Raw genomic sequence first — 12,478 nt, 5'->3', positions numbered from 1 at the left:
TGTCAGGAACAAATCAGCTGAATTAAAATTTGGTGACATCACAATTGAGGCTCCCTATATCTGTAAAGTTAATTACCATTTAAAATGTGTTAGAACTTCCAGGCCATATCACTTTCTGTGGACCCATTTTGGGGCGATAAAGGCAGCCACATGATTAATACGGGTCACAGGCATCGTGTTGGCAATTAGTGCTATGATACGTACTTAGCTTCACCGATCCATCCATGCCCAGCAGGATGTTGTCACTCTTGATATCTCTGTGTATGACTTGGTTGGAGTGCAGGAATTCCAGAGCCTGCAAACACTAAAGACAGAGAGAAGAAACGTCAGCCAGGCACAAAGCGACCTAAAGGGACAATAGCTAAAAAAATATTTACATCCAGCCTGTAAAATAAGATTAATACTCCCTATTTCTGCAAGAATCACATTCAGTAGTGGTTGCATCTCCTCGCTACGGTTTTGCATGCTCGAAATGGAACCGGAACGCCTACAGAAATGCCTGGAACCCTACAGAGTGTCAGATGCTGAATATTCTGCAGCCATAGGATTGAACCATTATAGCAGTGATGGGTAAATATTAAAATCCAGTAACACAAGGTCAGCTGATCTGAAACCCCCCAATCCCACCAATCTGATGTTTTTGTCTGATGTAGCACTGCAAGAGAGCAAAGATTGGAGCCACTGCCTCCTGGTTTGTCTGATATATCTCAGATCTATAAATCAAAAGTTAATTTAAATAGGAAGTGGGATGACAAAAGCGTGGATTACCTCTCTGCACACAGCTGCGATCTGTCCTTCATCCATAACAGTTTCTGTCACAACGTCGGTCAATGAGCCGCCAGCCAGATACTCCATCACGACCCATAACTCGTCACCGACCAGGTAACTGCAGAGATGAAGGTCACATTGGAAAGGTAGCATGAAGGAGAAAATGCTAAAGTTCTGTAAATTATTTAATATGACCAGAATTTAAAAAATATTTAGGAAGAAGAAAAATTAAATGAAACTTTTTGCATCTCTGGGCAACTTCTGGCTTTTTTCAGCCAACCTGACCGGATTTGTTACAACGACAATGGTGCCCCTACCATGCCTGAGCCATGTGCGTCAGCCAACAATGGTGGCCACCACTAGGAGCTCATAAGACAGGGTGGCAGAGTAAATTGGAATACATTGCTCATTTTATACAAGTAAGGGCCGAAATAAGCACTTTAGTGGCATGACCACAAAAGCCGATCTCCACCCACCTGGCATTAATCTGCAATGAGAAGGATTCCGGTGCTATTGTGGGCATGGGCCTGCACTTTACATCTGCAGCATTTTGTCCCCCCTTCCTCCCAGATTGTTTTTTCTCCATTTTCAGGGCTCAGAGTCGTCTTATTACTCCAGGACTTACCTGTCCAGATAGTTGACAATATTCGGATTCTTGTTTTCCCTCATAACAAGGATCTCGTTGATAATTAATTCTTTCTTCGGCTGCTGCTGCAGATTCATCTGCTTAATGGCCACCTACAAGGAGAATACAAACAATGATAAAACGCTCCCAGCCACATCAGTCTGATTGGTTTTACTCAAGGCTATGATCAGATGGGTGGTTATGCCAAATCCATACCAGCTTATGAACCAATACTGAACTGCCCAAAGCCTTGAATATCACAGAAGCAGATGAACGCAATACAATGACTTAGGTTGGTTCACAACTGACCCCATAGACTTGAATAGGAATGCCTTCCAACCTCATCGGCAAGTGGTGCAAAGAGGTTGAAATGTTTGCAGAAGGAAGTGACCAATGATCCAAAATAATCACCAATCATCACAAATTGACATCAATACCACCTCATCACTGCTCCAGGGTGTATAGAAGTATTTTTTTTTTCAGATTTCTCTGCCTTGTAAAACCTTCAGTAAGCAGTCTGGGTTTATAAGACTGCTGGATTGCAGTCATTACACCACTTTACAAGCTCAGTCCTGGAAGAATGCTGGCTGCCATGATGTCACCCGGAGAATAGAAGTGCAGAAAAAAAATAACTAAACTTCTTCATCAAACATTAAACACTTAGAGGTGCTTTGGAAGAAGGTGCGGAGGGGTAGTTATGCAATTGGTGAGCAAAAATCTTTCCTTTAGTTTTGGATCAATATGAATTTTTTATTGTTGTATCCGTATTGGAGAAATTTACCCCCATTTTTATTGGTGACAACTATCCTCGAGTGGGGGAAATTTAATGTCTGTTCAAATGGGATGCAGAGCAAATTACCCCCCAATATGTCTATCCAACCCCAGTTCTGTTGGTGTCGGTTCCCCAAACATCCTATTGGGAAGCATGTACAATACATATACAGATCATCACATGACCCGCTTCCAAATGTGCAGATTTCCCATTAACATTGCACGATTGCCCGCTCCACATAGGGTTACTAATTTACCGGCTGAGAACGTACATGTAAGGGTGGCTACAATGGGGCTCATGGCACCCTGCACAGCAATGTCGCCACCTCACTAATCTGCACAATGTCTTCTTAAGGAACAGGAGGCTAAAAAGCAAAATTGAGCTGGTGGGAAGGTAAGTGCTGATCAATAGCACTCCTTTGTTTTGCATTATTGGGGTTAAATTACATTTTAAGGTTCCTGTTTTTGTAAAATGAGGATAATTTCCATAGTGGGGTCACAAAGGTCAGTATCAAAACCACCAAATGTACCTAGGCATAGGGAATATGCCCCAACATAAGAATGTTGCGTGTTTACCTCTTGACCGGTTGCTATTTCCACTGCAATGTACACGGTTCCTGATGCCCTGCAGGAGAGACAAGACTCCATGTTATTCACATTTATATACAGGTGAAATATTCTGCAATAGAGGACTAATATCACCACATACAGACAGGTGCACTTTGGACGATAAACCTAGCAACAGGCGTGTTGAGTTTGGGATACAACTGGATTACCCCAAGGATTCATCCATAAAAACAAGCACATACAAACTCCATGTGGACAGTGACTTTGGTAGCTTTTGCATTTATTACCCCAACACAGCCAGGTTACATCACCATCGCTGAGCTCTGACTGCTTGTTCTGTCATTTTGCTGTGGCCCCGCTTACAGACAGCAAGTAGGAAAGTTTCTCAGTGTACCTTCAGCAATGGCGCACATGAAATGTTTAAATTGTAAGCCTCACTTTAATTATTTGCTGTCTTTGGGCTCCTGGGGAAATCTTTAGGCTTCTTATCCTACAACTAGTTATAGCCATTGTTCAGCATGAATGCCAATTGCACCTGGGTGCTCCTTGGTACAAAATGCAGTCTGATCATGGAGGAAGAGGAGACCTCAGCCTTGGCAATGTCACCAAAAAGTTCCTCAAAAATGAATTTAGAGTTAAAAGCTGCAGATGCATTAAAAATGATATCATTTCTGCATATTGTGACATGCTGGTAATTTATTCATAGTTGTTAGTAAGGTTCACTGTATCTTCGGTGAGTGGCATCCCACCACCCACTGCCATTCTGGCAGACAACATATGTGCCCAGGCTGATCGCTGCCGAAACAGGAACACAAAAGGAACATTCATGCCGAGTGTACACAGGGGCATTCCCCGGCTGTGAGCAAATGCAGCATGTCCACTGGCCTGTGACCAGCTCGCAGGAATTTTATTGCGTTCTCTGTGCCAAGGGAGCTTTTAAGGTAGCACAACAACTGACCCCCTCCTTCCTTCCTCCAGAAGGCCCGGCGACACCAAAGACACAGCTGCAGCAGATTCTGGGTGTAAAAATGGTGCCGGGTGTATGCGTGCTAAATAAAAATCCTAATGAGGAGGCTGATGTGACAGCTCCAGAGTGGGAAGTAGCACCTCGTTATAGGTCACGCTAATTGAGTGAGATTTTCAGAGAGGATTAACACCTGTCGCTCTGCCATGGAAGCATGCCGGGTTTATGTTTCCTGCAGGATAGGCAATGCATTCATTCCAAGCATAAAAGGGAAAGGGTTCTGCATCTACAGGGAGCATGTGTGTAATATTGCAATGATTAGGATACAAGATCAGAGGTGGCGTGATTTATAAAGGGGTGTTCACCAGGTAAATGGTGCCGAATATCGACACGGTTTGCTCCATCCGCCATTTTTAGGTTTGCTCCATCACCCATTTTTCCGAGCACATTTCCATTCTCAGGTACCATTTGTTGTATTTATGAAGTGCCGGCACTAGATTATCAGATAGTGTTCTCCACTTTGAAAAGGAAGAACACCATAGGTCACAATGACAACCAGTTTTTCCAAACACTCCGTTCACCACACTAGAAAGTCCATTTACTTCATTAATGTGAGCTTCTGCTGCCCACTTTTGAGATTTTATGGTACCTCACTTTTTACAGCCTGATCGCCACGGAACAAAACCTTTTCCCAATAAATATGGAGTTAAAAAAAATATTCTCCACCTGATCAGTCCTGTTTTCCATTTTTATAAACACGCCTCATGATACAACTGGGAGATCTAACGGTTGGCGTATCGTATCATTAGACTCTTTGCAGTTTTAGGTGTTCCAGTTCCTTTTCTGTTCTCCAGCAGATATTGGGAACTACATAGGGCACAGTAGGGAAAGCAGCATGAAAATCCCACCATGAGCCCCAGTGAGATACTAGATGGGAGACAAGAGATTGTGGACACCTGGCCATCCTATACGAGCATCCAAAAACATGGGTGTCATTATGAAGGTGGCCTCCAGTTGTGGCTTTATCAGTCTCCACTGTTCTGGAAAGGCTTTTTGCAAGATTTAGGATCAAGTGTATGGGGACTTGTGTCCATTTAGCCAAAAGAGATTTGAGAGGTGAGGGACTGATGGTGGATGAAAAGATCAGGCTCACAATCAGGGTTCCAATTCATCCTTAAGGTGTTCAGTATGGTTGAGGTAAGAGTTCTGTGCAGGACACGGAAGTTCCTCCATATTAAGCTCCTTTCTCACAAGATTCTAGATCTATGGGAACTTGTGTCCATTTAGCCAAAACAGCTTTTGTGAGGTGAGGGACTGATGGTGAATGAGAAGATCGGGCTTACAATCAGGATTTCAATTCATCCTTAAGATGGTCAGTAGGGTTGAGGTCAGGGCTCTGTGCAGGACACGGAAGTTCCTCCACATTAATCTACTCATACAATCATTATGAAGTTGGTTTTGTACACGGGGGACAGTCATGGTGGAACAGAAAAAGATCTTCACCAAACTCACCACAAAAATAGAAGCTCACGATGGTCTATATCAAGCGTCTACAGAGGACTGGTCCACTCCAGTTCTTAAAAACTACATTGTTGGAGTATCAAAGTTGGAGAGTGTTCCAGCTCCTCCTGTTATGTTCTTCATAATATAGAACACATTTTAAAAATCCAGCAGAGATGGTGAGAACATCTCAAGGTACAATAGGGAACTCAGCATGACAATCTCACCATGAGCCCATGTGAGATGCTAGATGAGCAAGATATGGTGAAAACCAGACCATCCTATACGAGCTTCCAAAACTCAATATGGAAGTGGCCCCCAGTTGTGGCTTTACCAGCCTTCATTCTTCTGGAAAGGATTCTCACAAGACTCTAGATTGAATCTGTGGGGAACTTGTGTCTACTTGGCCAAAAAAGCTTTTGTGAGGGACTGATGGTGCATGAGAAGATCAGGCTTACAATCAGGGTTCCAATTCATCCTTAAGGTGGTCAGTAGGGTTGAGGTCAGAGTTCTGTGCATGACACTGAAGTTCCTTCATATAAAACTCATCACACAATGTCTTTATGAAGCTGGCTTTATACACAGGGCACAGTCATGGTGAAACAGAAAGGGGTCTTTACCAAACTCACCACAAAAATGGAAGCTCACCATTGTCTATAACAAGGGTCTTCAACTTCAGTCCTCCAAAGCAACATAGAAGACTTAAGTATAGACCGAGCCATTTTCCGACGCTTAGGAAACCATGGTTTACCTAATGTACTGAAAAAAATACTACAAATGTGTGGAGCCCCTGTTCTTAAAGGACTGGATTTAAGGACTTCTAGTTCAAAACTTCCTTTGGCTCAATTACGGAGTGGAAAACCAAAGCAGAACTAAACCCTGCCATACAGTCCACATTCTGTTGCAGGGCGCTACCATTCTTTTCCTAGATGCCATCTTTGGCCATCTTGGTTGGCCAGGCCGGGATGACGTAACTCGTACAGTGCGCGTAAGTTCATTCAGTCCTGGCAAGTGCAGGGGAAGCCGGAATAGCCAGGCATACTATTCAACATACGAGTTTAACATTTTTTTGACAATTCCATGGAGCGATCAGGCCAATAAGAATGTCTATTACAGAAGGAACATAGCTTGTTCCAAAATTTTGTATAGCAGAACTTTAGTTCCATTTGAATACAAGAATAAAGATCTGAGTTTTCAGTCATGTGAATATATATTTAAATCCTATTGGATGCAAATGAAAATTCCGTAATCTAAGAACACCTCATTGTATTCGCTTTACAAATGGAACCTTTTGTATGGTAGTAGTGTTATTAGTCTCCTTCATTGGAAAAACCTGAACTCATTTAGTGGGGGGGGGGGGGGGGGGCGTATTGTTGGCCATATTTTGTATTTAGAATAAGGCTTTGGAAACCAATGAAGAATGGTTATAAAAATAAAAGTATTTGACATCAATAATGGAACTGCTTTTAACATGAGATCAGGGCATTGAATACTTTTGATTTAGGGCCACATGGCTCCCTACACACAGGGCTGAATGCTGTGATATACAATGAGGACATTAGGACATTGTTTCTCGGATTATTCCGCACCCACATTTGCAGGGCAGCAGGAAGTAGAACATACTCCATGCAGGTTTACATAGCGCACAATGACAATGAACGGATTTACGAAGCAGTGTAATGCGAGAGCCGTTCGGGATAATTACAGGTGTCGCTGAGACTGAATGCGGACTTTGTTTCCTGATATCTGATCCGGGTTTGTATTCAGTTCACACTCAGGGACAGATGGAAAAGAATACAGGGGGGTGATTACCAAAACTCTTTAATTTCCTTATACTGATCACGGACACAACCAGGACCACAGACCCTAAAGAGACCCAGTCACCAATTACAAATTGCAGGGAAAAGCACAGAAAGTTTTTAAAATACTTGTTTGCATTGTTTTTCATCTATAAATTATTTCCTATTAACTTGCAATGTGCCACTGAACTTTTCAGGAGAGTCAAACCCTCAGTACAGCCAACTCCCTCCCTACACATCATGGCACCCCTCTCTTCCTCCGGTGAACTTTTAACTTCTTGTGCACTTAAATGTTATCAGCCATTCTGTGAACACCTCCCATCCGCATAATGGAGAAGAGAAGGGGAAGATGTTCTGTAGCCCTGACCAAGGGTGACAACTTTTGTCTGCCCACATATATACAGTTTAGTAAGTGAAAGTTGTCCCCCTAGTACAGGAAGTGTGTTACTGACAAGATCACATTAGAAAAATGAAAACTATTGCAGCTTTAATTTCTAAGAACTTGTATGCTGAAAAAAATTTTTAGTTTTGGGTTAAGAAAATTTTTAATGCTAAGATTTTTAATTCTTTATGATTTGCTGCATTAGTGTTCATGGAGAAAAAGGGGAGTGAAGGTGTGGAGTACCATATATATACCAGGGGGGTCTTTAATCTGCTACCAGCCGTTCTTTCCTTAACTCTGCTGGTCCAGCTGCCACTCTTTTTGGCCAGTCCCACCATTGGAGCGGTCTACCCATCGGTCCTGCCATGAGTTTGGTAACTCCATGATGCAGAATGCACAGCACAGTCTACTAGAGGATGATTGGTTTAGCTTCTTTTCTTTGTCCCAGCCAAGAGGTCTCCTCTGTTTAGCAGCTGCCTGCCATAATGTCCTCTACACCCATTTCTAAATGTCCTGCAGCCTTGTTCTGGGGGTTCCTCTGCCCACCATTGGCACATCTCACAATGATGGGAGTGTTAGTGTGGGGGACCACGCTGAGACCCATGTCCTTCTCTATGTACAGGATAACTTTAAGGCTGTGTATGGCCAGCATGCTGGCTCAGTGGTTAGCACTCCGGCCTTTGCAGCGCTGGATCCCAGGTTCAAATCTCAGCCAAGACACTATCTGCATGGAGTTTGCAGGTTCTCCCCATTTTTGCGTGGGTTTCCTCCCAAATTCCAAAAACATGCAATTAGGTTATTTGGCTTCCCCCCAAAATTGATCTTACGCTGTAATAAAGACATATGACTATGGTAGGGACATTAGATTGTGAGCTCCTTTGAGGGACAGCTAGTCACATGACTATGAACTTTGTGCAGCGCTGCGTAATATGTTGGTGCTATATAAATACAAGATAACACTTCTTCCTAACCTTTGCATTTTTATAGGCTAACCAAAAAGCCTTTTCCTATATCTTGGGGGACGTCACAAGCATAACACTTCACCAACATCCTCCTGGCTGTCATCAAGCCAAATAATTATGTTACAAACAGCTCAACATAGGAATTCCCAAAAAGCAGAACAAACTTGTGAATCAAGCTATGAGAGAGCCATCATGTCTGGTTGGCGATGAAGACACAAACCACTGCAGACCCTTGTTTCCAATGGGGTCTTCAAGAGATATACAAAGCTGCTGGGTGATTTAATCCATCGAAACTGAAATATTGTGCCCAAGGTCCAAGTTAAATATTAAAAACAGAATACTAACCCTTGTCCGATCTTCTCAAACCTTGTGTATTTCTTCTTTGGGTCTCCCACACTTACGATGGTTCCTGTAAAAAGATTGGAAAATTTAAAGGACCACCAAATACAAAGGAAACTGCAGTCGATCTATTCTTAAGCTCCATCTGATGCCTGAATAAGGTAAAGAAAATGTCATAAACATGAAAAAGGGAAAAAAGTTAAAAAGTTAAACAAGTACAACACTCAGCATTCCAATAAAGACCTAAAAGAAACTTGATGAACCAAGCACAGCTACCACAAAACTTCAATAATAATGACAACATATACTGTTGGTTTTGTTGCAATACTCAACTTTATTTTTTAGCTATCCCCAGCAATACTTTTTGAATGCCATTACATGTCTTCCTCTGAACCCAGGACCTGACCATCATGGGGGTATAATCACTGCGCCTGGGATTGGAGCAATGCTCACATCATTCTCATTGTAAACCCAGATATTTTCCCAATATTACAAAAGTTTACATAGCAAATGCTTTAAGAATAATGTGGCAATGCAAAGGGGAGTGTATGCTATTATTATTATTATTATTAATAATAATAATCGGGATTTATATAGCGCCAACATATTACACAGCGCTGTACATTAAATAGGGGTTGCAAATGACAGACAGATACAGACAGTGACACAGGAGGAGGGGAGGACCCTGCCCCGAGGAGCTTACAATCTACTAAAGTTTTCTTTTTGCATTGCCCTTCAAATAAGAAAATTAGTTCTATATGGGATATGCACTTGTGTACTGGTACCCAGTCTGGTACAACCAGTGTTTAGTTGGGTGCACCACCCGGCACTTTTCAGTAACGACCCGGCTGTTTTTGGGTGGTTACTGAAGAGTTGGGTTACAATACAGGGGCTGCCACCCGCCTACAGCTTCTTCCCACCCAGCTTAAAAACATTTCTGGGTTGAACACTACTTACAACCCAACATGTATTATACCCCAAATACCCTTATTTAATGTACAGCATGCATATTATGTTGGCACTATATAAATCCTGTTTATTATTATTAGTAATAATAATAATAATAATAATATGTATCATGAGTATCATGGGCATCTCTAGCACTGGGCATATGGAGCATTTCTTTCTGGGTGCCGTCATCCTTTAAGTTAAAATTGCACCACACACTCACTCGCCATATTTCTGAGCAACATCCTGAAATAGAAGAATATTCTTCATTTTAGGATATAGAGCGGTTTTGATTTACAGTTGGCAAATTGGGCAAAATAATGTTTGCAGGGCCCACTGCCCTGATGTTGTTTATGGGATATGCAATGGGTGAGACACACAAATACTGGTTGCTGTGCCGGGCAATGCAGTCTAGAGAGAATTCCTGCTTTATGTCCAGGCACAGGTTTTGTTATATTCTTTATAACACATTCCAAAATTCTGAAGACCCCTCTGTCGCCATGTGAAGGGGAAATGACGGCCATTGCTGTCTCTTTAAGGCCACAGTGTGACTGTGCAGGGGACGTGTGTGAAAAGTGATTACTCAGGAGATGTGGTTACAACATGTTCAGAGTGTTACAGCCAAATCCTGTCCTCTTCACTGCCAAGCCAGCCGTCACTTCATACGTCGCATTCCAGCGGATCACAAACAGCCGCATTAAAGCCGAATCACTAATAAGGGAAGGGGCCATCCTGCTGAAAACAGCACAACCACGACAAATCTATTCCATCGTTTAACCAGTTCACAATTGTTATGCCAAAATCTACATTATAGGTTCAAAGTATACTAAAATAAAATATATATAAAATGGTAGTTACAATGATTCTCCCCTCCTATCATGTGTTACTTCCCTCACCTCCTAGATTGTAAGCTCTTTGGGGCAGGGTCCTCTCCTCCTTAGCAACTCTCATAACAGTAAAATAAAAAAGACACATACTGAGTTTTTCCAGGATCTCCTCGTCCGTCATCTTGGGTTTCCTCTTTAATCTTTCAGTGCTTTTGGCGGCGTTGTCTACCGACGTTGCGCTGTTCTCTGCCGCTTCTGCTGCGGGTGCTTCATCCTTGACCTGTGGTGGAGGAACAACCACCGAGCGCGTGTAAATCTGCAAGATAAACCGACAGTGACCGGGATGAGGTTTAATATACAATCAGTTAGGTGGACCTTGCAATGCTCTATACATACAATGAGGATTATCTGAAGGTGAAACTGCCTGCCCAGTGCTGGAAGGTCACTGATCCAGAATTAGGAGTAAATGGGATTATTTACAGCAAAACTCTCAGCAAACACAAACTGACCTTCAGTTTTAGTTAGGTATTTATTAAAGAGTAATCAGAAGGGTAATATAAAAGCCTACTATGGGTGTATATAACATTGAGAGACCAGCAGGAATGGAGCCAACAACTGGGCAACATACACAAGATTTATTTTCTATTAGTAGCAGGTAGCTCTGTGATCGAGGTTTGTATTGCATCACCAATCAGGTATTGCAACAGTCATTTAAAGCAGAACCCCATTGTGCTCCCCTCCATAGCGGCAAACAGCAGTCATGCCCAATCTTCCATGACATTGGGGGACCATTGTACATGTCATATGTTTGTGGGCTGAAATTGTCGGACGTGTGTAGCCTAAAAAGCAGGCGTGGTCCTGGCTGTGTGCAGAGCTACACAATGGGATAACACTTGTAATTTACACACAGTAACATGATTGCTTTGTTTGATTTTAGGTTTAGCTGCATACATAGAAATGCCAGACCTTTGTCTTAAAACAAGATTAAAGCGCTAAGCAGAGGGGCCTACAATCACATCTACAATTTTCTGGCCATTTCCTGCTAATCACGGTGTATAAATTGTACAGAGAGGAGTCTGGGCTGCTTGTTTACTCCACAATGATACTCCAACAGATATAATTATAGCAGTGCAGCTTGCAAAGTCAGATAATGAATGTTTGTGTATGTGGCCCTTCTGGTCTCAGGGACCAGTGAACAGGACAATGACTTTTCATGGTGCAGTCTGGTCAATTTAGTAAAGGAACAGACACAGACGAGACTTGGTTAAAAAATGAAGCTGTATTCCCTTCAATCAGCCAATCACACGCTACAGAATAGATAATCAAAAAGTCCACCTGCATAAATAATTCTTTTTATGAAATGCAGCAATAGATTAAGATAGGTTTCTTTATGCCCAATGATAAATATTGAAGGCTCTCTTTATCAAGCTTTCTGATAAATTAGGCCACAACAGTAGTGAAGTGTGATTGGACTAAAACATTCTTTTATCCTACCCAAGCCTAGAAATAAAGTGCTTTTGGCTTTGACAAGGCTTGGACTCAAGGACTGATGGGCTGTATATAGGGTTTCCCAATCTCCTTTGTCAGCAAGCAGAAACAGGGGGATCCTTCCACTGTAGGTCCTCTGGTACAGCTTCCTCTCCAGCAAGGAGAACCATAAGTAGCACAATAATGATATCACCAAATCTCTCGCCAAATCTGGCAGCAGTGCCCTAGATCAGCACTTCTCAAGCTTTTTAACTTGGGGGAACCCTTGAAATAACTTTTAGGGAACCCCTGCTATGATTATGATATCCACAGCTCACAGTATATAGCATGGTGGTTAGTGGGAAGAATGTCTCTTATATTGCTGGCCATTGGGAAGAATGTCACCCTTACAGATAGCCAAAAAAGATTATTGTCGTCACTTAAATTGACTTGAGAGGTAGCAATATCTGGGGGAACCCCAGGGGTAGGAGGATTTCCAGTGATCCACAAATACATTGCTGAGGCCAGAATGACACATTGGCAATCCTCAAAACACAAA

The 12,478-nt window shown here is 42.4% G+C and overlaps 1 protein-coding gene across 1 annotated transcript in view; it reads right to left on the bottom strand.

The window, feature by feature from the left end:
* Positions 1 to 12,478, bottom strand: part of PAK1 (p21 (RAC1) activated kinase 1) — a 41,854-nt gene that overhangs the window by 7,622 nt on the left and 21,754 nt on the right. Inside the window, exons 7-12 of the mRNA XM_072401386.1 lie at positions 10,603 to 10,768; positions 8,684 to 8,747; positions 2,741 to 2,789; positions 1,394 to 1,506; positions 769 to 886; positions 205 to 304 (exon numbers count right to left, since the gene is read on the bottom strand). Coding sequence (XP_072257487.1) covers positions 205 to 304; positions 769 to 886; positions 1,394 to 1,506; positions 2,741 to 2,789; positions 8,684 to 8,747; positions 10,603 to 10,768 — 610 coding nt within the window. The remainder of the gene's footprint in view (positions 1 to 204; positions 305 to 768; positions 887 to 1,393; positions 1,507 to 2,740; positions 2,790 to 8,683; positions 8,748 to 10,602; positions 10,769 to 12,478) is intronic.

The sequence above is a fragment of the Pyxicephalus adspersus genome, chromosome 1 (genome assembly GCF_032062135.1).
Source record: "Pyxicephalus adspersus chromosome 1, UCB_Pads_2.0, whole genome shotgun sequence".
NCBI lineage: Eukaryota > Metazoa > Chordata > Amphibia > Anura > Pyxicephalidae > Pyxicephalus > Pyxicephalus adspersus.
The sequence above is the reverse complement of the archived record's forward strand: the minus strand, read 5'-3'. Positions and strand labels throughout refer to the sequence as shown.